The sequence below is a fragment of the Sabethes cyaneus genome, chromosome 3 (genome assembly GCF_943734655.1).
Source record: "Sabethes cyaneus chromosome 3, idSabCyanKW18_F2, whole genome shotgun sequence".
NCBI lineage: Eukaryota > Metazoa > Arthropoda > Insecta > Diptera > Culicidae > Sabethes > Sabethes cyaneus.
The window spans coordinates 79,274,437-79,300,275 of NC_071355.1; the positions used below are offsets into that span (position 1 = coordinate 79,274,437).

The following is a 25,839-nucleotide window of genomic DNA, read 5'->3' on the forward strand; positions in this document are numbered from 1 at the left end:
AACAATCATTTTCAAATTAACTAATGTTTATTTGAGCGTCTTAGTAGACTTTAGTAGTAGTCTTTCTTCTTTTTTATCAAATCATTTTCAATTTGATTTGGATTACCTCCGTACTGTACGAAACTTTTTTTCTTTAAAAAAAATATAATTTAGTAACTATTCAAGCCAGTGGAAAAAATGTGACTTTACACCACTACTGATATGGGTTTAATCCCAGTCGATGTCGAGTGAAACGAAAAACCTCTATGTCATACCTTCCATCGCATAAAAAGTAAAGTCGGTGGTTGCGAAAACCGTCAACCTGTGATGGCTTGACTGTGATAAAAGAAACATAAATAAGAAACAATCTAATATAAAATACATTTTATTCGGTAACATGATGATTGTTGTTTGACAACGTTCGATCACATTCAAACGCACAGTTATTTTGATGCTTTGGGCACAGCTTTGAATTCCTCCCATTTGGCAAACAATAAATTGCAATGGAGTGTATAAAAAGCGTATCAAAGTGCGTCAATGGTCCAGTTTTCGCGGCTTACAATCTTATCCATAACGGGTAATAAATAGTAAAAAAGGAGAAAAGGATCTTTCCCCGTGTCAATCACTTGTGTCCGTTGTGGTAACCGTATCACGTCCTTTTTCCTTCGCGGCTTTGCGCGCCGGCCACGCCAACCTAGGATAAGGGAGACAAATGGGTAAAAACATTTTGGTTGTTTTTGGTTATCGGTTGGATTTTGGGTTAGTGACGTTTTTCGGGTTTTTGGTTAATTCCGGCCTACGGCAGAGGAGACGAGTTGATTGTCTTTTGTATAGGACTGAGGGCCGTTTCCACGATGTTGAACTGATTCCGACTGAACACGTACCGGATCATGGTCCGAAAGTCGCTTCGACGGCTTTGTCTGAACAGGACGTAGATGTACGGGTCAAGCATAAAATGTAACAGAATCAGGATGTCCGACAGGCGGAAAAACCAGCTATATCGATCTCGCAACGGTTTCTCCAGCAGCTGGGACAGCACTATCGAAACCTGTACAGCGGCAATACAAAAAAACAAAACAAACAGAAGAGTAATTAATTTATAGATTTTTTTAACCACATCCTCTTGAAATTGTCATTATCAAATAATGGTTGAAAGGAATGACAAAAGCAGGGGGAATTTTACACTCTCTATATTTGTACCGTTTGTCGAGAAAATTCAAGAGAAACGGGACGTGCCACAATTAGTCCCGAGAGATTACTTCCAATGATAGGAAACTCAACCGTCGATGTGGTAGGGACATGCCTAATAAATCATGCAATACTCACCATCTGGGGAAGCCAGCAGGCCAAAAAACTGATGCTAAGAAAGGTCATCAGCTTGGCGAATCGAATTTCCTCCGTCGTAGGCTCGCCCATCATGCGAAAAATGGAGGAATCGGTGAAGCTGGCCGATTTTTGGGAAATTCGAGTGGTGGATCGCTCCAGCATCGGAGTTGGTTGAACCGAGCGAAACTGGCGACGCATTTTGTGGTGTGACTGGTACAAAACTTTCCGTACGCTCAGATTGCAAATCACGATACCGATGCAGAGTATGATACCTAAAAAGTAGGTCAAATAATAATACGAAAAAATTACACAATAAGGCATCTAAGTACTTCTACTAGGATTATAAAATGGTGAGCGTGCTCAATTTTTTTCTATGACGGGGTGAAAAGCGATGATATCGATTGAATGAACAGCTGGAGATTAATAATCAGCCAATTATCATTGATTACAGTATTCGTCATCAATCGCGCATCAGAACTTGGATGAGAGAAATAAGAGTTATTATTTTGAAACATGATTTAAGGATTTGTTAAAGATTAAAGTTTGGTATGGGACAAGAGTTTTCGAGCATTAGCGGTTTACACGTAGTAAGTTTTTCATAATTACAGTTCAATTATAAAAACTAATGTGTGTTGAATTTCAATGTTCAGGATTGCTTTCTTGAAACGGTTAATGCATCGACTGAGTTTTCCTGTGTATGGACCATTTTCCTCCATCAATGGGAATACAACACACATTTTTCAAACTAAACTGTCTCCAAAAATATAAAAACTAATAATCATTATCTGTTTAGGGCAAAGTGAACGTTCTAATCTAAGAATTTTTGATCACATAAAGTTGACCAATGAACGATGGTCATGTTCTTTTTTCAACTTGTTTACTGATGTCATCATTTGCTAGCAGGACCTATATGGACGAATAACGAAAATGATGTTTCTTGAACAGTGGTTTATTAGTAACTAAGGAAAAATATCTAGGTAACAGACCTTAAGAACAAATGAATATTAAATCGACTGCTACTTAGATTTGTTTCTTCAACACCCCCTCTCAGTTGATTTCAGCTAATCCTATTTTATCCCGCAAGTGCAGGAATTGAGGTGATGCTAAAGCCTTCGTTAAGAGATCTGCCTCTTGTTGTTGTGTTGTTATGTATACCAGTTGAATCTGCTTTTTAGCGACAGCCTCTCGTACAAAATGATATTTAACGTCTATGTGTTTAGCCCTCTTTGTTTCTTCCTTCTGCGCCATTGCTATTGCACCTTGGTTGTCCTCGAAAACTGGTACGGGATATATATTTTCAGCTTCCATTGCATCGGTCATTAGTCCACACAGCCATAATGTTTCGCTTACACAGCTGCTCATAGCAATATATTCTGCTTCAGTTGACGACATTGCTACAGCGTTTTGCTTCTTTGAAGACCAAGCTACGGTTGAGTTGAAAACCTTCAGTAGATATCCTGAGACACATTTTCGATCATTTTCATCGCTAGCAAAATCCGCATCGACGAAACCAACTACAGGTGGTGAATGGGCATTGCCTTTGTATACTAGTTTAAAACGTTTAGTACCTTGAAGGTATCGTAACACTCGTTTTGCGTGCTTCCAGTGCTCCGGTCCTGCTGCATCCTGGAATCTCGATAAATAGCCAACAATATAGCATAAATCCGGCCTTGTTCCCAGCATAAGATACATCAGGCTTCCTATGAGTTCACGGTATGGTTGCTCACATTGTCCTTCGTATCGTCGTAACTGCAACCTTACTTCAGCGGGTGTATTGCACGACTTACAGTCACTCATGCCGAACCTCTCCAGAATCTTTTCAATAAGTCCCAACTGAGAAAGCTTCATAACACCATTCGCTCGGTCGCGCTCTACCTTAATACCGAGAAAATGATGAAGTTCGCCCATATCAGCCATATCGAAACTCTTCGTAAATATACTTTTAATTTCCGCAATATTCCTGACACTCTTGGCTGCAATCAAGAGATCGTCTACATATACAACAATGTATGCAGTATCACCATCTTGCTGTCTGGTGTATAAACAATAATCGTATCGTGAACGAGTAAAACCATGGATCTCCAAGACTTCATTAAAACGACTGTTCCAGCAACGTGGGGACTGTTTTAAACCATACAGAGAACGTTTCAATAAGCAAACCTCATTTTCTTCAGCCATTACACCATCCGGTACTGCCATGTATACTTGCTCTTCCAGCACACCGTTCAGAAACGCCGTGCGAACGTCCATTTGATGTATTTCGTAACAGCGATTATTTGCTATAGCCAATACAGTTCGAATTGTGTTCAATCTTGCAACCGGCGCGAATGTCTCTTCATAATCAACGTGTTTCCTCTGCATAAAGCCCTTGGCTACCAAACGAGCTTTAAAACGCACAGGATTACCATCAGCATCCGTTTTCAACGTAAAAACCCATTTACTAGGGACTGGAACAACAGACGCAGGCTTCTTCACCAGCACCCACGTGTGATTTTTATCCAACGCCAATAGTTCTTCTTCGACTGCCTGTAGCCACTGCGCACAATCTGGATGTTTGTTGATATCATCGTAACTGTTTGGTACCTGAGAAAATTCAACAGCAGAATTTGCTCCGTATGACGTTAAGAATTCTTTAAACCAACCTGGTCTCCTGCACTCCCGACCACTGTGCCTTGGTGTAGACTCACCTGGAGAGTTACTACCTACCTGTTGTGGTGGGAGTGCCGACGTATCTGATTCTGATTCTTCACTTTCCCCCTCTTGCTCCGTTTGCTCTAACTCTTCAGCATCAGGAGCATCGACAAATTCGTCTTCCTCTGCTGTCACTTCATCCCCCTCTTGCCCTTGCATTTGTGGAATCAGTAAAGGAATCACTATTTCTCCAGAGAACTGCTTATCGACGATCTTCTTAAACGGGAATTCTGCTTCATTGAACCGCACATCACGGGCGACGATTAATTTTCTACTACCAGGTGACCATAAACGGTATCCGCATGGAGCATAACCAAGCATTACACATCGTTGTCCAGTTGCATCCAATTTGCTTCGTTTTTGTTTTGGAATCCAGGAATAAGCTACGCAACCAAACACACGTAGCTTGTCTACCACAGGTTTTTCACCATGCCACATTTCTGCTGGAGTTTTGTTTGAAAGAGCCTCCGTCGGACTTCGGTTTGTTACATAGACTGCATTCAGTACTGCTTCACCCCATAAATATTTTGGCGCACCCGATTCGATCAGCATAGTTCGCATCTTTTCCGAAATTGTCCGGTTGAATCGTTCAGCTACTCCGTTGTGTTGAGGAGTGTAACCAACTGTGGATTCCACCTGTATTCCTTGCTGCTTGTAAAACGTCAATTGTTGCTTACTGAAATACTCTCGTCCCAAGTCGCAACGAAGATTAGCAATCTTTACTCCAAACTTCGCCGTCGCCATTGCCTCATATACCTTGAAGTAATCAAACACTTGATCTTTCGACTTCATAAGGTACACGACAGCAAAATGAGTGTAATCGTCCACAAACGAAACAAAATACTGAAACCCATCGTGTGTTGCAGGCGTGATTTTTCCACAAACATCTGTATGTACTCTCTCCAACGGTCTTGTAGTAGCGGGTCTTGTTCCACAGAAGGGCAAACGTACTAGCTTTCCTTCCGCGCAGGTATCACAAAAACCACCATCACCTCGTAGTTCATCCATGCCTTTTACCATTTTTGAACTTTGCAGCTTCTTCAAATTTCGATAACTCAGGTGTCCGTATCGACGGTGCCATAGTTCCAGCTTATCGCAATCAATTTTTGCAGCTAATACAACACCAGTATCCACAACCATCGACAAATAAAACAAGTTTCTTCGTAAAACCGCTTCGCCGATGTGCTCTCCATCTTTGGTAAGGAGTGCACGATCTGGTAAAAATTGTATTTGCACTCCTACTTTCAAAAGAGCAGCCAGAGACAGAAGATTATACTTCAGACGAGGAACATGCATTACGTGACTTATTTTCAATGTCACTTTTCCGGTTTGCGTCTTCACTTTCCCAGTAACGGTTCCTTCCTTAATGCCCTGCATACTTTCATCATCCTTGGCACTTTCGATTGTCACCGGGGCCGGCAACATTTTGACAGAAGACAAATAGTTTTCTTCCTTCACCATATGCCTGCTAGCTCCAGAATCCAAAATCCATTCCAGTTTGTTACCAGGTAACACCTCTGCTTCCTTTGAACTAACCAAGGCTATTTCACGATCAACCGGAATCTCCGCTGCATTTGCCCGTACCGTTTGCTTCTTTGCCTTCGGACAGAATGAACGTTTATGCCCGAAAAGTCCACAGTTATAGCATTTTCCTGCGAAATTGCTCCTAACAAATTGCTTTTTTCCATGCTTTGCTGCCAACACTACACCGTCAGATCCGTTGCTAGTGCTTGAACCACCTTCTCGCCCGTTGTTTTTCTGTTCCTGTGCCAACAGGCGTGCTTTTACGGTATCCAAGGACAACTTGTCGTCAGGGAGATTTTCCATCGCCGTTGTTGTAACATCGAAGGAGGCCGGCAAAGTTATGAAAAGTTGGCTCACCTGATCCAGTTCGGTCACGGTAGCTCCAGCATCTTTGAGCTGCCTGATCAGCTCATCAAATTTCCGGAAATGGTCTTTTAAGGGTGTTCCTTCCTCCATTTTCAGTAGCGAGAGAGACTTACGAATGTACGTTTGTGCAGCAAATCCTTTCTTTGCAAACGTATTGGCCAAAGATTCCCACATTTCCTTTGCCGTTTCCTTGTCCCGAACATACTCCAAATGACTATCTGCAATAAAGGCCACCAAAAGAGCTTTTGCCTTATCGTTTTTGTCCTTGAACGTCGCTTTCATTGCTTCAGTTGCGTCTTCAGCCGGCGGATCCTGTTTCACTGCCTCCAAAACTCCGTGAGCTGCTAATTGCGTTTCGACTCGAAATTTCCACGTATCGAAACCTTCTCCAGCAAACTGAACTACCCCAGCCTTTTTCGCGCTTGTGGTCATTCTGCTCGCTGTTGCCGGAATCTTCAGTTCTTAAAACTTGCTGCTTCTAGAGTCTTCCAAGTTTGGAACAATTCCGAAAAAAAAACTGCTTCAAGAATTTTCAAATTACTGTCGAACTGAGCCCATAACCTATGGACGAATAACGAAAATGATGTTTCTTGAACAGTGGTTTATTAGTAACTAAGGAAAAATATCTAGGTAACAGACCTTAAGAACAAATGAATATTAAATCGACTGCTACTTAGATTTGTTTCTTCAACAACCTAATATAAACCCCACGAGCAGGTCAACTTTTAGAGTCAAGGGAAGATTAATTGTGTGCAATTTTCCAGCAAATAATCCTTTTTTTTTTCACTTACCAACGGCGAAGAACAGATACGCGTAGGCGACGTCGGTCAGTTCCGTGGCTTCCCTATATCGAACGCAATCCTGCTTCTTCTCGTCGTAGTAGATTCCGAAGCCAAAAAGTGGGAGGAACGTGAAGAATGCTCCGATTGCCCAGAGTAGGAAAATCGACCTTCTAATCATTTTATCGGACACATGCTGTGGAAGAGGAGTAGATAAAATGAAGTGTGAAAATTGAAAAATGCGCAACAGAATCGAGTCCTCTTTCGTGTTTCCGACACTTCTGATAATGACACTGATATCGTGCACCCAGCAGGTCGTCGTCTGAAAATAGTTAATTTATTTTGCTTCAAACTTGCGATTGGGAAACCATCACCATTCGATCCACAGAGATTCATCGCACTATCAAGTTAAAACTTTAAACTTGCATTTACTTGTATTACGATGTACATACATATTCTTATTTATTGCTCGTAATTAACTATAAACTTGCAGTTTAAGTACTGTAAAAAACTACGTAATACAAAATTTACTTCATTCGAATTCACATACGCACCTTGTGATAGAAGAACGGCTTCGTTAGAGCTATGTACCGTTCGAGTGCCATGACGAACGCAACGCAGCCGGAACTGATGCCGAACACACGCCAAACTACCCGGAAAATGCAGAAATAGTGTATATATTCTTTGGTGAGTTGCTCCGGTAGAGAAGACTGCAGGTACATCTGCACAAACATCCCCGTTAATCCGATCAGATCGTTGGTGAGTAAACATCTGAAAATTGCAGGCAGAGAACGGCAAACACAAATTAATTATGTACGCAGCGAACATAATTAATTGTCACGGATTATCTCGGTTTCGCATAATTGATGCAGCGTGCTTGCAAATATAGCTCACAGACAGTAACACTCAATAGTTCTCTACGGGGCAAAACTATATAATGTGAGAAAGTTTTTTACGTCTAGACTTCAAGGGACCATATCAAAAGATAGTTATATGCTTCCCTATATGGTACTTATTGGTTTATTGTTTGTATCAGCAAAGATATAATACGGAATAGAAAACAATCCCACCGAAATTAAATTAACAAACATAATATGTCTAATATGAGAAATTGCTAATAACCAAACAAAAAAAAACAAAAAAAAAAAGGTTAGAGTAGATAGTTTAGTCTCTTTTCACTACTGCCAACAACACACAAAATTTTTTAAAAGGCTATATGAAGTTGCCTATTTTCGGTATTTTATAGCACAGTTGAGCACCATTCTATTTTCGTTACACCATCTTGAAAAGCTCTCCAGTTGTTTTTGTAGGAACATGGCGTTTTGTACTTTGTTGACTTCGAGATAGATCATCAGCAAAGGAAATCCTGTGTCCTCGTAGTGAAAAGCTTACATCTTTGAAGTATAGCACGAATATGAGCCGGCCCAGAGGACTTATTTACATACTTTACTAGCCGAAAGCCGAGGTGGCTTTTGTCGCATCAAAAATTCTTCTCCATTGTACTCGGTCCTGGGCTACTGGCCGCCAACCCGTTGCGCGTCTCGACACACGCAAGTCGGTTTCAACCTGGTCGAGCAATCTAGTACGTTGAGCCCCTCTATTCCTCGTGCTGGTGGCGTTCTTGAAGAGAACGGATTTCACTGCACCACAGTCGTCCGGCGCCCTGGCAACGCAGCCGGCCCACCGTAGTCTCCCAACTTTTGCGAGGTGTACGAATCTCTCCAAGTGGTGCAACTCGGTTCATATACCTACGCCACTCTCCGCTATCTTCTTGTACTCAACTAAAAATAGTCCGCTACACCTTTCGTTCAAATACGGCAAGTGCACGTATGTCTTCCGTTAGCAAAGTTACAATCTCAAGTCCGTAGAGAACTACCGGGTTGAGTATCGTTTTGTACATCGTCAGCTTTGTGCGGCGGCGTATGCTCCTTGATCGAAGCGTCTTGCGGAGGAAAAAGTAGGCTCGATTTCCAGCTTGAATGCATCGTTGAATCTCCTTTCTCATATTATTGTCGGTGGTGACCAGAGATCCCGAATATACGAACTCATCAACCACTTGCAGTTCATCGCCGTCAATAGTCACTGTCCATGGGAGGCAAACGTTGCTTTCTCTGGAGCCTGTTCCTACCATATATTTGGTTTTCGACGCATTAATTTGTAACCCCATCCTCCTTGCTTCCGTTTTTAGTCTGGCGTAGATTGCCTCCGCTTTCCCAAGGTTTCTAGCAGGGATGGTTCGATCACTTTGAGTCAGATTTGATTCATTTGACAGTACCGGCTCAGCCGAGCCAAATATGACAAAGTTATATATGAAATATTTGTAGAACTAGTTCTTATCTACAATTTTGCTGAACAAAGTTTTGCTGTGCCTTTTATAGTTACGGTGTTACAATGCTAGTAACTCATCAGTGACTAAATGAACTAATTCATTTAGTCACTAATAAGATACTAGCATCGTAGCACCGTAACTACAAAAGATACAGCAAAACTTTGTTCAGCAAAATTATAGATTGTAACTTGCTCTACAAACGTGTTATACGTAACTTTGTCATATTTGGATCCGCAGAGACGGTACTGTCAAATGAATCAAAATTGATTCAAATTGATCGAACCATCCCTGGTTTTTAGTAATGATGTCGACGCCGTCTAGCAAAGGCTAGGAGTTGGCTGCTCTTGCTGAAGATCGCGTCTCTTGTTTTGATGCCCGCTCGCCGGATCACGCCTTCAATAGCAGTATTGAATAACATACAGTCCATCTCCTTGTCGCAACCCTCTGCGCGATTCGAAATGACTCGAGAGTGTCCCCGAAACGCGCACGTAGTACATCACTCGCTCCAGGGTAGCCTTAAACAGCCGCGTCAGTTTATCTGGAAAACCGTGCTCGTGCATTATCTGCCATAGCTGTTCGCGTTCAACTGTATAGCATGCTACTTTGAAATCACGAAAATATGATGCGTAGGCACGTTGTACTCTCGGCATTTCTGGACGTTTTGTCGGAGAGTAAAAATTTGATCCGTAGTAGCGCGGGCCCCTATAAAACCCGTCTGATACTGCCCTACGAGCTCTCTTGCTATTGGGGATAAACGACGCAACAAAATCTGGAAGAGCACCTTGTAGGCGGTGTTGACCAGCGTAATGCCGCGGTAGTTACAGCAATCAAGCCGGTCGTCCTTTTTGTAGATGGGACAGACTACAGCTTCCATCCACTCCTCCGGTAGTTTTTCCTCCTCCCAAATCCTTGAAATTATCCAGCCCAGATGACTGTCTTGTGGAATATCGGATTTTCCGATTTTCAGCCAGAGTAGTTGACTGCCGCCAAGTCCCATCTTGTCCAGTTTGGTAATCGTAATTTCACGATATAACTTATCAAAAGCAATAGAGAGATCGGTGTAGATTGCATGCATTTGGAAACGCCTCGACATGGTAACCGCAGCAGAAGTAGTAAATGAAAGGAGTTTCGCTGTGGTCGATTGTTGTTGAACATGTTGAGAATAGTCGATGAATTGCTTACAATGGTAGAACACTGGTCCTAAAATTACTTTTTCGAACACACACAAAGCAGCGATAGCTCGAAAATTATCGAAGATCTTTTTATCAGCTTTTTTATGAACCGGAAACATAAACGCCATTTTCCATAACGTTGGAAAAATGCCGGTAAACAAAGAAAAATTGTAAACCTGCGTGCATTTCTTGAAAAAAGAGCGAGTACTCCATCCGGTCCAACGAAGGTAGACTGATCCATTTCGGAGATGGGTTTTTGGATCTGGTATCACTCACATTTATAACATTCAACGAAAGCCCAGTTAGCGGACATTATTCGCAGCCAAGGAAATTTGCTGATCAGAGCTGACAGTGTCTCACGCGAAAATACACAAATGCATAATTAGCTACGTAACAGAAGAGAGAGCTGATACGGGGGGACGAGGAACGTGAGTATGAATGTATGTTCCGCCATAACTCCGGAATGCCTGGTTCTTCATCAAACTTGGCACACATGTTCCTTGACATAAACAAATCAGAGCCGGGGTGTTGACAAACAGGCGGCGGTCTCTTACGAGGGAAGAAGAAGGTTCAAATGGGTAAAGTGGTGCGTTTCTTTTGCATTTGGACCGATAGCAGTTGTAGAAGTGGCACGATGGCAAGAGAGGGTTTCTGAAAGAAGGGGATAGAGTGGCCATGGACTAGGGGAGGTTCAAAAACGAAAAAAGGCTTTGTCTCGCTTTATAGGAATCCGAAAAGAAGACAGATTTGCCAGTGACTGGTGGATAACAGGAGGAGAGCTGACAAAGGGAGTAGACTTATCCAAATGAAGAAAAAGGGTTTTGTTTCTTGATGATAATTTTCGTTACAATAACAAATGTACACTGGCTGACAGACAAAGGTATCCCGAGTAGGATCGGGCAATCAACTACTATTAACATAAATATAAGCGAAAGTTTAGGTATGATATTTAGAGTGAGATTTGAAGTGCATTTTTACATGCCGTTGAAAAATAATTGAATTTTCTCAATCTGCTACTAGTCTTAACCTGCAGCAGTCTCCCTTATCTATGCTCGCAATGCAGTTTTCAATATTGGTTTGGCGAGGCGGAGCAGAATTAAAATAGGAGTTCCCATCCCCATAAACGATAATAAATTCCCGGCTGGAAGAGATCCGGTGAGAAATCGGGCGGCTCAAGACCGATAGAGCCGCAGGAAAGGACCGATTCCCGACATAACTCTAAACATTATATGGAACTACTCGCAACGGCACTTCATTGGATAATTTCCAAGATTTGGGATGAGCAGAAGCGACCGGAGTAGTGAATGGAAGGCATGATTTGTTCCATCTACAAAAACGACGCAAGGCATGAATGCTGTAATTACTGCGGCATTATGCTGATCACCGCCGCCTACAAGGTACACGCAGATTTTATTACGTCGTTTAATAGTATAATAAGAGATTTCGTAGGGCTGTATCAGACTGGTTTTATGGGGGTCCGTGCTACTATAGATCAAATTTGTACACTCCGTGAATTTCTTCTAAGATGTCTAGACTACAATGTGCTCACGTGTCGTCTTTTCGTGGGTTTCAGGGCAGCATACGATACAGTTAAGCGCAAAGAGCTATGGTAGATAGCACACAAGCACTGGAGGTAACACGTTATTGATCCTGAAATGAATTTCAACCTGATATTATAAATTTGGATCTTGCATCAGAACTATGTCTCTGTATGTCTTCATATAGGAGTTTGATTCAGTAATAACAACAAATCTGGCGGATTGTCTATCTTATTCTAAGCAGTAATATTGATCACTTTGCGTGTGATAGCGATAAACGAAGCAATCAACTACTTGTTTAGAAAATATGCATAAGTTTCATTTATTTCATTTCAACTATGCTTTGTTATCGTTGATTGACCTACCACGAAGTTCTAAATACCTAGACAACCAGCGGACATTATATGTATAAATTATTAAAATTCTTCAAAATGTTACCATTTTGATGCCGTGCACGTTCGTCGAGACGCTCGGACGTTCAAATTTGGCCGTAAATCAACGCCACTGATTCGCACATCACTGCAAACTGAATGAGTTTGAATTGAACCATTGTCCATATCTGCGAGCGGGAGAGGGGCTAGTGCCGGTCGAGGAGTCCATAGCGGGCAACAAAGACAGACGGGATCTGCCACCCTCTTCTGTTGGCGAGCCGCTGCTGGGCTCGGCTGGGAAGGTAAGTTCAAGCACGAAAGATGAGATGAATAACAATGCCACCACCCCATTTGGCATCGATGGACTCGCGGATTAGTTGCCCGTTTATTTTTATCCGAACTGTGCAAAATGAGAACATGTTTCGGCGCGTCGATGGGAATAGGGTATACTAACCAGTAACGGGCACTCTTTTGGTGTATTTAGTACTAGTTGTTTTGTATTTGAGAGTATTCTGACTCATGATGCAAATGGCCAACTGATTGTTATTACTTAATTAATGTTAAAACTCTTCATATTCTATTTTAAGATGTAGTTTGGATTGTTCGTTATCCTATTATGGGCACTTTGGATTTAGAATAAAATAATCATTTTGTGTTGTAAATCTTGATGGTCTGATAATTTCAGATCCTTCTCTTGCAGTTGAATATTTTCAGAAAAAAAACAATCCAAACTAATAAATCATTAAAGTCATATACGAGAATCTAGAACAGAGAAAGTGTCCATTACCGGTAAACAAACCCTACATATGCTGACCAATGAATGTCGCACAACACAACTAAAGAGTTGATAATAACCGATATGCATTTACCGAAACGAGTCAAAGACAAACTAGTCAAACTAGTCAATCAAGTATAATGACTGGATAATAAAGGCATCATCATAAAACAAAACCGGGAATACCTACACCAACTTATTTAAGAGTCCACACAAAAAAAATTTTGCGATTCATAGTGATGTGAAAAAATGGGAAAAACGCAAAAGAACGAAAGTTTCTAAGCGTTCTTTAATTTTTATGGATCACACATTGGCGGATCTGGGGCCTGCATTACCTGCCATTGGCTTACACATATACAGTTCGAATTAAATTCTTTAAAAACTTGGGTGCAATAAATTCAGTGTATATTGTTCACACTGCGTAAGTTGCGTTGACAGTTGCGCAATAGTTACAACAACAAAGTATAAAGCTTGTGCGAATCTTTTTCATCGTTTCCCTTGTTTTGAAAAATGTTTGACCTGAGATCGTAAGCGAAGAAGTGAATATTGATAATACACCCAGGTAACCAACATTTCATAGTAAAAAACTAGTTTAATAAACAATAGTACTTCAGGAACCCAAAATTATCAAAGCATACAAAAAAACTTATGACTTAGAAGCGATTAGCTCGTGCGTGAAGCAGATGACCAATTTCTTGAGAACTAAAACTGTCAACGTGAAGGTATACCAGCATAGTAGTCCTCAAAAGAGTTTTCTCCGCTTTTAAGATCACATGTACCAGCATGTAGCATGTATCTACACCTTGCTCTATAAGAATTATTTTGTTTCTCTAGCCAGTATTATTTCCAGTTATAGTTAATTCTGAGCTTAGAGCTTATTACTTTCCTCTTCACTCCCGTTGCCGTCGACTGATAGTGACGTTGGAGCAGGGCTTAAAAAGAGATCGCAAGTTGAATGTGACTGCCGTGAATGCGAACTTTCCGCATTCAAACTCCGATTTTTGAACGATCATTTGACCGTTTTTTTTAATCCAGTCAATCTGCCGCTTGCGCTGCTGCCGCCGTACAATTCATGCGGCATCTCAGCAAAAGCAAACAGTCGATCTCCCGTTTTGCTTTGCGCTTTGAGAATATAAACTGCAAACTGACTGGAAGCAGACGGTGACGTATTTTTTCGTTTCTCTTTTTGTCTCCAAATCGGCTGCTCACAGTAAAAGTTTGTCACCCAGACGTCGGTCCGACGCAAGCAAAATATTCGTTTGTATTGGACGGAGTCCGACCGACTTCTTCCATGCACATGTAGTGGTTGTTTTTTTGTAGTATTGAATCATACGATTGTGCGGTTGCTTTTCGTAGCGTGGTGATTGCCAGTCATTTGACTGTTTTGCAGTCATTCGCTGCTCCAAACGGTAAAGGCAACTTGATCGAAACGAAAATGTCAAAAAGTTTTAGAAGCCGTTCGTTCTGCAGCGTGCAGTCGGCGTTTGACTGAGCAAAATGCCAGTTGTGTTATGCATAGCATTCGTATTCCACCTCTAAACGGACGGTGTGAACTTGAATGCGCGTTGGTGTGACTGCGGTAGAAAAAAAGGATCGGTCGAAGCCCTGCGTTGGAGTCCTTTATCGACGAATACCAAGTTGGTTGTCGAAAAGGTCCTAGTTCAACTGCGACAGGTCACAGTTAATTTCTCGAAGCACAATTTTATTATTTTTTTTAACAGCTTGAGTCGTTCGTGACTTCTGCGGGGTCAGGAATTGAACCCGGGTCCTCGGCGTGAGAGGTGTGAATGCTAACCACTACACCGGTATTGATCTCCGAAGTACAATTTGCAAACTCAATTGTTTGTATATTTCAAGACAGCGTACGATTTAGTCAAGCGACATCAGCTGTGGCGAATGATGTTTAAACACATTTTTATCAGCGAAATGATTATGCTGATTCAAGCGATAGTCCATATCAAGTGGCAGAATACCGAATGAGACCGTAATTGTTTTCGTAGCGTCGGATGGATAGAAGCATGGAGACGCATTCTCAAAGCTGATATTCAACATTACCTTGAAAGGTGCAGTGCGACGGCAAACACGTAATAGGCCAGTACTGTCGTTTCGAGATCTATGGGTTTGCGGATGATGTCGATATGATCAAGATCGACCGCAGAGCTGTACAACTTGGCAGGCTATAGATTGGACATGTGGCCAGAATGTCTGGTAGAATAACAATAAAAATTATATTCAGTGGAGAATCAGTGGAGGGGTCGTCGACTTCGGGACAAGGCCCATACCCGGTGGAAGTGGGTAGTCGAGGAAGATACACGTTCATCTAGTATTCGAAACTATTAAAAAACGGCTACCAAAGACCGATAATACTATAATACGATAATACGATATTTTTTGGAATTTTCATAAATAGATCAATTCTTTAGGATATATTAACCTCATGTTTTTGTGTTGACTTATCAATGAAGTCAGATATTTGAATATTTTTTTTGTAATTAGGATCTCCAATAAATGAAGAAAATGATAGAAAAAAGTACTGAAACAGAAGAAGAGGAGTGCTTTATAGTATCCCTAAGGTGGAACAAGACGTGAAAGGGAAAGAATGGATGACGGGAAAGTCACTGCAGCAGCTCTCACTTAGTTCGTAGTTCATTCCTTTCTACCCAATTGGGATTGGGATCCACGGGTTGAACCAAGTTATAATAGGTAAGAATTACGCAATATATGATCAAAACCATTTGATCATATCTACTTGCAATTTCTGAATCCAGACATTGCATTCTATCAAATTTTCCATTTTAGAGTAACTTCTACAAGCAAGCGAAAGTAGCATCCATGGGAAATATACTTTCTTAACAGACAGGTGAATTATGTTCCGAAGACGCGTCGATTTATATCTCAAATAGCCAGTAAGATAGTATAACAAAGGTTCCTTTCGCCACCAGGTGGATTAAATCGGGTTTTGTAGAAGTAATTAGCGGCATTTTTTCTTTAAGTACAATATAACATCAACAATGTATCATAAGATATTACAAAAAACAGGCGAAAAATTAGTGTTTAAGTTCAGTGCAAAAAATTATTTGAAATACGCAAGCTGTCGTGGGGCATCACCATTTCAAATCGTATCTGGACTCAGGAAAATAGGTATTTTTGGAATATTTTTGTTCAACATACTGACTTCACAAAAGCGCGTATATTAGCATCCAAACATTTACAATTTTCTAAGCCCAACGATATGTTGAAGAAATGGTGCCATACCTCTGTGCACGCCAATGATGATATCATTCGAAAATGTAAGCTAATGCTAATAAATTAAATCAAATAAGTATGGGTTGGCTATAATAATTTGCTAATACGCTGCAAATTTGATGACATTGAACAACTTAATCACTCACTTTAGCATTAGGGAATGTTTGGTATTCCGCACGTTTTTCCTCTGCCACAGATAAATCAGTGCTATTAGACTACCAGCGCAGCCAAAGACGTACGATACCCCTATTAGAAAATAGCACGGTTTTCCTAAGGGTTTTGGCGCAGCGTTCGTTAAGTTTCCCAAATTAAAATCCATCAGACTGTCGCTCGTATTTTCCGGATCCGCAAAATACCCCAGCATGGAATTGTTAAGAGTGGCATCAGTCATTTTCACGAGCAATTATAAAACGGAGTCACCAAAAGTGTGCAAACTCAAATGCATCAAGCTATCACTCAAATAAGAGACCCGTTTCCACTTCAATAACAAATAATTGACACTGATCTATGATGTTCAGCCTAAATATGTGCATCTAAGATATGTTTGCATTTCCTGCTAGATAAACCCGAGACCGAACATTCATATTCAAATCGTTTCTGTCACTCAAGATCCTATCTATCGGCTAGCATCCATCCTATCACATATCACACGAAAAAAAACCGCTTGAGACTGCCGCAAAGTGTTATCCTTTATGCCTCCCAACTGCGGTACACACGGGATCAACGGGCTCTTCAGTCGGGCCTCGTTCAACCGAATCGAACCGACCGCGCGCGCTTTCGAAACCAAACTGAACGCGCCATAAGAAAAGCGAAAGAATTTTAGCCACCCACTACGCTTCCCCTTCTGACTGCACAAAAGCGACAGATCGATGAACGCCTTCCGGCCCCCAACTGTCGGAAGCCAGCCCGATTCGGTTAACGATGATCCCGATGATTGTGATGATCGGCGTAGGTATGTATGCGTATCAAAATAATCCATTAGGTACGAAAATTTCAACTTGTTGAAGAGTGCTTAGTGTCAAACTAGGCTGAAGGATGGAAAATGAAAAGCTTTTAAGTACACATTTGTTTTACATAAATTAAATGGCGACTCTTCTGACGCTTTAACCACCACCCTTAACTTGTTGATGCGGCTGACATTCGGACTCATTGTTAGCGAGCCGAAGGATGTGACGTTTGTTTCGCCAGCTGAAAGGGCGACAATTTGGTATTAACAGCAACACCATGAAAGTATAGATGCGAATGATTGATGTCTGTTAAATTATGAGTTTGAAGGAACGTTAATCTAATTGAACTTTGTCGCTTGCTTTATGTTTGGTGATTTCGTAGATCGATGTCATTTCTATTTTATTAGTTTGAGCTGTAACATGACACGACAATAATTTCGAATGATTAAGGTAAAATAAAATAGTTTCATTTGTTTATATGGTACCAACGCTTTCATTAAACTAAAGCAAAATTGTGCATATCGATGTTTTGAAAAAACTACGCGTCACTTGGCTAACAAGGATGGAGCTCGTGCGGCATATTCTTTATGAACAACTTGAAATCTCAACAACCATTGTTGGTGCATAAATTAAGAAATGATTCTGCTTGGCTGTATTACTAGAGGGTAGCGCAGCAATGCTGGGTATTCACCGAAATTTTTTGCTCTCTCTCTCTAGACTCTAGAGAATATTTACGGCATCGTATAAGATCAAATGCGCTTCGGACAAATAACAAAAATGTTTTGTATTTTATTTTCATTAGTATCATGATGATGCATATTATAGATTGTGCATACCATATTGAAATACAATGGTATGTGAATGCATGGGCATGCCGGTGTATAAATTGTACAAAGTAGCAAGTAACTAACTTTTTCCATTGTGTATCTTGACGTCAGACTACGTCTCACGTTAATACGGTGACATACTGCAACAAATATAATAGACCATAGGGCTTGGCAGGAGAAGTTGTGTTCGAACCCGGTTGTAATTAGCTCCCTTTATAGCTTGATCAGCGGAGGCCCCAGTTTGTGTAATAACGGTACACATACTTTATCAGCGTTGCTTCAATGATACCCCCCCCCCCCCCCCCTTTCATAATTTTCCGTTATGAAAAATTTAGTTGAATCAACTAACAGTTACAATTGTAATATTTAGCAGGAGAACTGCACTGTTTACCGTGTAATATAAAAGAGATGTCTTGTTTGCCATCGGTCGATTTCACTCGTATCGAATTTTTGGTCCAGATATTTTATTATTCACTAGCTGACCCGACAAACTTCGTATTGCCACAAATTAACCTGTGTTGTACATAAATCATGAATCTCGGATGATCTTTGTCACAATCTCGAGTTTTGCAAGTTTTTGAGGAGCTCAACCATACATGATTCATTTTGGCAGTTACGTAACTACGAAAGCTTCCCAGGTAACCAAAAGCATCACCAATGCTATTCAAATGTAGGCCAAAAATCATTTAAGGCGCCTTAAATGCTACTTAAATGCTATTTTGGCAAAATATACAGCTACTTTACTAATAACCTTATTATAGTGCTGACAATGCATTAGCTGTAAATTGCTAATTACCGACACGAAGAATTTGAATACAATTTTGGATGCCAATTTACAACACCTATGCAGTCAAAAAGAAATATACAAAAGCGTGTAGTATAAAATACGCTGATTTGCTGCTTATGTTAATGCTTATTAGTTACCAGGAATGGGTAGTTTACTATACAAATTTGCAATTTTTCCTCACAGTAAAGTAGAAAACAACTCCCCTGTCCCCTCAGTGCATAGCCAGAAAGCGGATAGTAATATTCGCCATGATTGCACAACATTTCACTGAATATCATTTTGCGGAAAACCTTAAACGGAATGTACCATTTCACGGAAAACTTTTTTGTGGAAAGTACCATTTCGCGATCCTCTCCTTATTCGCTGTCGCTCGTTCCAGGAAACCCAGGTAGGCCTAGGAAAACAAATAAACCTTGACAGTAGTGATTTCTGCGGGGAGTTGCCCTCCCAAAGTGGGCGGCGCTTCCGACGGCGGTTCACCGGCAACACTCGCGGCCGTCTTGTCCTGAATGATCTAGTGTTACTATAGATAGTTTTTGTGGTCTTGTTATTGACTAATGTTTTATGGAAGAGTCTCGAACTTCTCGAGTTCGATTAGTTTTTGAGTTTCGCAAAAATTTCTGTTTTATTTGTATGAGAGTCCATATCCCCATACCACAGGGGTGAGAGGTCTCTAACTACCATAAAATAAATTCAAGACTCAAAAATCTCCCACATGTCAAATCTGGTTCCATTTGCTTGATTATTTCTCGAGTTATGAGGAAATTTGTATTTCATTTGTATGGGAGTCCCCCCTCCTGAAGTGGGGAGGGGTCCCAATTCATCATAGAAAAAATTTTAGCTGACCCGACAAACTTCGTATTGCCACAAATTAACCTGTGTTGTACATAAATCATGAATCTCGGATGATCTTTGTCACAATCTCGAGTTTTGCAAGCCCCCCAGTGGGCGGCGCCTCCGACGGCGGGTCACCGGCAACACTCGCGACCGGCTCGTCCTGAATGATCTAGTGTTACTATAGATAGTTTTTGTGGTCTTGTTATTGATTAATGTTTTATGGAAGAGTCTCGAATTTCTCGAGTTGGATTAGTTTTTGAGTTTCGCAAAAATTTCTGTTTTATTTGTATGAGAGTCCATATCCCCCTACCACAGGGGTGAGAGGTCTCTAACTATCATAAAATAAATTCAAGACTCAAAAATCTCCTACATGCTAAATTTGGTTCCATTTGCTAGATTAGTACTCAAATTATAAGGAAATTTGTATTTCATTTGTATGGGAGCCCACCCTCTTAAAAGGGAAAGGGGTCGTAATACACCACAGAAAAAAAAATTCTATCATCTAAAACTCGCACATGCCAAATTTGGTTCCATTTGCTTGATTAGTTCTAAAGTTATGAGCAAATTTGTATTTCGTTTGAATGGGAGCCCCCCCCCCCCTCCTAAAAAGGTAAGAAGTCCTAATTCATCATGGGAAAAATGGTTGCCTCCAAAAACACCCACATGCCAAATATGGTTCCATTTGCTTGATTAGTTCTCGAATTATGAGGAAATTTGTATTTCATTTGTGTAGAAGCCCCCCCCTCTTGAAGTGTGGAAGGATCCTAATTCACCGTAGAAAATATTTTTGCCTCCAAAAACCTCCACATGCCGAATTTGGTTCTATTTGCTTGATTAGTTCTAGAGTTATGGAGAAATTTGTAATTCATTTGTATTAGAGCCCCCCCTCCTAATGTGGGAAGAGGTCCTAATTCATCACAGAAAAAATTCTTGCCTCCAAAAACACCTACACGCCAAATTTGGTTCCATTTGCTGGATTAGTTCTAGAGTTATGAGGAAATTTGTATTTCGTTTGTATAGGACCCCCCCTCCTAAAGTGGGGAGGGGTCCCAATTCATCATTGAAAAAAAAATTGTCTCCAAAAACACACACATGCCAAATTTGGTTCAATTCGCTTGATTAGTTCTCGAGTTAGGAGGAAATTTGTATTTCATTTGTACAGGAGCCCCCCCTCTTAGAGTGGGAAGGGGTCCTAATTCACCGTAGAAAATTTTCTTGCCCTCGAAAACCTTCACATGCCAAAGTTGGTTCCATTTGCTTGATTAGTTCTCGAGTTATCAGGAAATTTGTATGGAAGCCCCCCCTCTTAAAGGGGAGAGGAGTTACAATTCCCCTTATAAAGAGGGAGGGGTCTCAATTTACCATAGAATAAATTCTTGTCACCGAAAACACCCACATGCCAAATTTGGTTCTATTTGCTTGATTAGTTCTCGAGTTGAGGAAATTTGTATTTCATTTGTATAGGAGCCCCCCCTCCTAAAGTGGGGAGAGGTTCTTATTCATCATAGAAAACATTCTTGCCTCCAAAAACACCTACATGCCAAATTTGGTTCCATTTGCTGGATTAGCTCTCGAGTTGTAAGGAAATTTGTATTTCGTTTGTATAGGAGCCCCCCCCCCTCTTAAAGTGGGGAGGGGTCCCAATTCATCATAGAAAAAAATTTTGTCTTCAAAAACACACACATGCCAAATTTGGTTCCATTTGCTTGATTAGTTCTCGAGTTATGAGGAAATTGGTATTTCATTTGTACAGGAGCCCCCCCTCTTAAAGTGAGGAGGGGTCCTAATTCAACATAGCAAATTTTCTTGCCCTCGAAAACCTTCACATGCCAAAGTTGGTTCCATTTGCTTGATTAGTTCTCGAGTTATGAGGAAATTTGTATGGAAACCCCCCCTCTTAAAGGGGAGAGGAGTTATAATTCCCCTTATAAAGAGGGGAGGGGTCTCAAATTACCCTAGAATAAATTCTTGTCACCGAAAACACCCGCATGCCAAATTTGGTTCTATTTGCTTGATTAGTTCTCGAGTTATGCAGAAATTTATGTTTCATTTGTATGGGAGCCCCCCCTCTTAGTGGGGGGAGGGGTCTCTAACCATCACTAAAACCTTTCCTGGCCCCAAAAACCTCTACATGCAAATTTTCACGCCGATTGGTTCAGTAGTTTTTGATTCTATAAGGAACACAGGACAGACAGACAGACAGACAGACAGACAGACAGACAGACAGACAGAAATCCTTCTTTATAGGTATAGATTTCTTATTTTCTATACCTTGTCATAGACAAGATAGGCTCCGCACTAATGCTTTGCTCTTTTCATAAAAAAATTTATAAGAATACTGACTGAGGATTTTAAGCCTATTCACTCTACAGCAAAAAAATAAAAATATTCAAATGGGTAAAATATTAATATTAATGCCTGACCGCATTTCCAGGTCAAAGACTAAAAACACGAGTTTGGTCTATTAAATGGGTTTAACTCGGCACTGGTACGTCTTTTCAGATATCCTTTTTATGTACATCGAGGTGTTGAAAATATTTTCTATTACATATTTGTGAAGTATCATTGGAAAGCCAGTTCACTATTTGATCAGAAAAGCTTTCTGACTTCCTTAGAATTTCTTGTATGTAAGCGTTAAAAATTTAAATTGTTTTCGTAATTGCTGAATTTCAAATTTCAAACTATCACTAGTAATATTAGTTAAACATTTATTATTCGCAACTAACATTTTAAAATCCATTAGCTGAAAAAAATTGACTAATCTCAAGTTTTTAGTCTTGACCTTGGAATGAGGTCATACATATATTAATATTATTTTGAAACGATGGTTCTACAATTGATGAAGGGACGGTAGGGGAAAGAAATGGAAAATTTTTTGGTGAAGGAGGAGGGGGAAGAGCGGAAAGGAAAGGGGGGGGGGGTATTGGTAGCTATGCTTGGCAAGTAGTCATTTTGACTCCTACCTTTTGTCCAATGCTGGAAGGTGCATGAGTCGAATCAAGCTGTAATCTGAGATTACAACCGGATTCGAACTCACAACACCCTCCAGGGCATGTGGTTCGCTGGTACTTGTACCTTTGAACCATAGAGGCGCTGGACAAAAGGAGACCGCAAAATCCACTTCTCAAGGATAGCGACGCGTTTTGGTTGGGTTATCGACACATGTGGATCCTTGAGATCCTACTCGACAACTAATCAAGCAAATAGAACAAAATTTGGCATGTGGGTGTTTTCGGTGACAAGAATTTATTCTATGGTAAATTGAGACCCCTCCCCTCTTTATAAGGGGAATTATAACTCCTCTCCTCTTTAAAAAGGGGGGCTTCCATACAAATTTCCTCATAAGTCGAGCACTAATCAAGCAAATGGAACCAAATTTGGCATGTGGAGGTTTTAGAGGGCAAGAATATTTTCTATAGTAAATTAGGACCCCTCCCCACTTTAAGAGGGGGGGCTCCTGTACCAAAGAAACACAATTTTCCTCATAACTCGAGAAGTAATTAAGCAAATGGAACCAAATTTGGCATGTGGGTGTTTTTGGAAACAAAAATTTTTTCTATGATGAATTGGGACCTCTCCCCGTTTTAGGAAGGGGGGATCCTATACACATGAAATACAAATGTCCTCATAACTGAAGAACTAATCAAGCAAATGGAACAAAATTTGGCATGTGGGTGTTTTCGAGGGCAAGAATATTTTCTATGGTAAATAAGGACCCCTCCCCACTTTAATATGGGGGGCTCCTATACAAACGAAATACAAATTTCCTCATAACTCGAGAATTAATCAAGCAAATGGAACCAAATTTGGCATGTGAAAGTTTTCTAGGGCATGAATATTTTCTATGGTGAATTAGAACCCCTCCCCACTTTAAGAGGGGGGGCTCCTATACAAACGAAATACAAATTTCCTCATAACTCGAGAACTAATCAAGCAAATGGAACCAAATTTGACACGTGGGTGTTTTTGGAGACAAAAATTTTTTCTATGATGAATTGGGACCCCTACCCACTTTAGGAGGGGGGCTCCTATACAAATGAAATTCAAATTTCCTCATAACTCGAGAACTAATCAAGCAAATAGAACCAAATTTGGCATGTGGAGGTTTCTGGAGGCAAAAATATTTTCTATGGTGAATTAGGACCGCTTACCTTTTTAAGAGGGGGGGCTCTCATACAAACGAAATACAAATTTCCTCATAACTCTAGAACTAATCAAGCAAATGGAACCAAATTTATCATGTGGGTGTTTTTGTAGGCAAGAATATTTTCTATAGTATATTTTCTATGGATTTCCCCACTTTAAGAGGGGGGGGGGGGGCTCCTATACAAATGAAAAACAAATTTCCTCATAACTCGAGAACTAATCAGACAAATGGAACCAAATTTGACATGTAAGTGGTTTTGGACGCAAGATTTTTTTCTATGGTGAATTGAGACCCCTCTCTTCTTTAGAAAGCGAGTTATGGTCCATCTCCCCTTTAAGAGGGTGGGCTCCATACAAATGAAATGCAAATTTCCTCTTATCTCGAGAACTAATCAATCAAATGGAACCAAATTTGGCATGTGGGAGTTTTAGATGGCAGAAATTTTTTCTATGGTGAATTACGACCCCTTCCCCTTTTAAGAGGGGAGCTCGCATACAAATGAAATTCAAATTTCCTTATAACTTGAGAACTAATCAAGCAAATAGAACCAAATTTGGCATGTGGGAGATTTTGGAGTCTTGAATTTATTTTACGATAGTTAGAGACCTCTCACCCCTGTGGTAGGGGGATATGGACTCTCATACAAATAAAACAGAAATTTTTGCGAAACTCAAAAACTAATCGAACTCGAGAAATTCGAGACTCTTCCATAAAACATTAGTCAATACAAAACCACAAAAACTATCTATAGTAACACTAGATCATTCAGGACGAGACGGTCGCGAGTGTTGCCGGTGACCCGCCGTCGGAAGCGCCGCCCACTGGGGGCTTGCAAAACTCGAGATTGTGACAAAGATTATCCGAGATTCATGATTTATGTACAACACAGGTTAATTTGTGGCAATACGAAGTTTGTCGGGTCAGCTAGTATAATATATAGCCGTGAGCAGAAAAGTGAAAGTTTCACCGTTTTTAAAGTTAGAACATCAAAGTTAGGACAAGTTAGTATTGATTTGATTTATAGCAACAATATAAAATATCCGAAAGAATAATCATTAAAATTTCAGCAGTTCCCGTAGTTGTGCAGCACATGCGCATTAAATTTTATCGTGGATATTGGAATAATAAGTAGCTAAATTGAACGCGCCACCAAAATTTTACAATTTTTGAAAACTAATTGTTTAAACTTTGTGTAAAATAAATAGTGTATTCGATCAGTCAACCTTAGTTTCTAGCAAAATCATTCTAATTGGATTCTGACGAGATATCCGATTAATAATAACGTCCTTTTGGCTACTCAGTTTGCTTTGCAGTTGTCAGTGTATTGCTTATTGCGAGGTTCAAACTGTGAAAAAACTCAGTGCGAACCCGTCGTCTAAAAAGTGCAACTCAGAGCGAAACTAAGTTCAACCTGAGTGAAAAAACAAACGTTTTAACAGCCGTTCGATTGAAACTAGAGTGAACCTAGATTGGACCTAAGCAAAAACAAAAACGGTATTATTCATTCACCCAGTTTGTAACATTAGCCTCGATGTTTATCGAGATTATTTTGAATGTCGAAAATAAGCAAAAAATAATCAACGTTAATGTGAAATTTGTTTTTTACAGGTAATAATGCAAATTTTTAAATACCGAATTGTTTCGTATCAATCAAGAAAATATATTTTCGCATTTTAAAAGAATATTGTACAACTCAAAACAGCTTTTGAAGTGATAGCTGAAAATTAACAAAAGGTTAACAATTAACAAGGTTCAATTAAATTCTCGTTTTCAGGTAAAAAAACGAAATTTCCAACAAATGTTAAAATTTTTTGGAGCTAGTAAATACTAAATTAAAGTACGCTATTCGTAAACGCATTATCAACAGAAATTATTCATTTGACATATTCATGAGATGGGTCTAACTGGTCAATGTTACCTGTAAAAGGATTTTGTACGTTTTCTTCGTAACCTCGTATTTTCACAATTTATAGGAAATTATATTGGTATCACACTATTTGTTTTGAGTTGCAAACTTAAAAATAACAAATATCAATTTTTGAAATATCGGAATGTTTTTTCAAAACCGCCAATCTTATATATTCAATTACATTTATTTTATAATACAAATATAAAATATATTTTTGTAACTTCTAACTGTATTTACACGTGTACAAAATTTACAAAACATTAGTTCGATCAACAGTATACTCTATCAC

General features: G+C 40.1%; 1 protein-coding gene across 1 annotated transcript; it reads right to left on the bottom strand.

The window, feature by feature from the left end:
* Window positions 1-775: 775 nt before the first annotated feature.
* Window positions 776-16,515, bottom strand: LOC128743205 (prostaglandin E2 receptor EP2 subtype). The gene is made up of 5 exons (XM_053839736.1): window positions 16,243-16,515; window positions 7,220-7,436; window positions 6,678-6,861; window positions 1,306-1,577; window positions 776-1,027 (listed from the first exon to the last, which is right to left on the bottom strand). The coding sequence occupies exons 1-5, from the start codon at window positions 16,485-16,487 to the stop codon at window positions 776-778; spliced, it is 1,170 nt and encodes a 389-aa protein (XP_053695711.1). The 5' UTR covers window positions 16,488-16,515.
* Window positions 16,516-25,839: the final 9,324 nt, after the last annotated feature.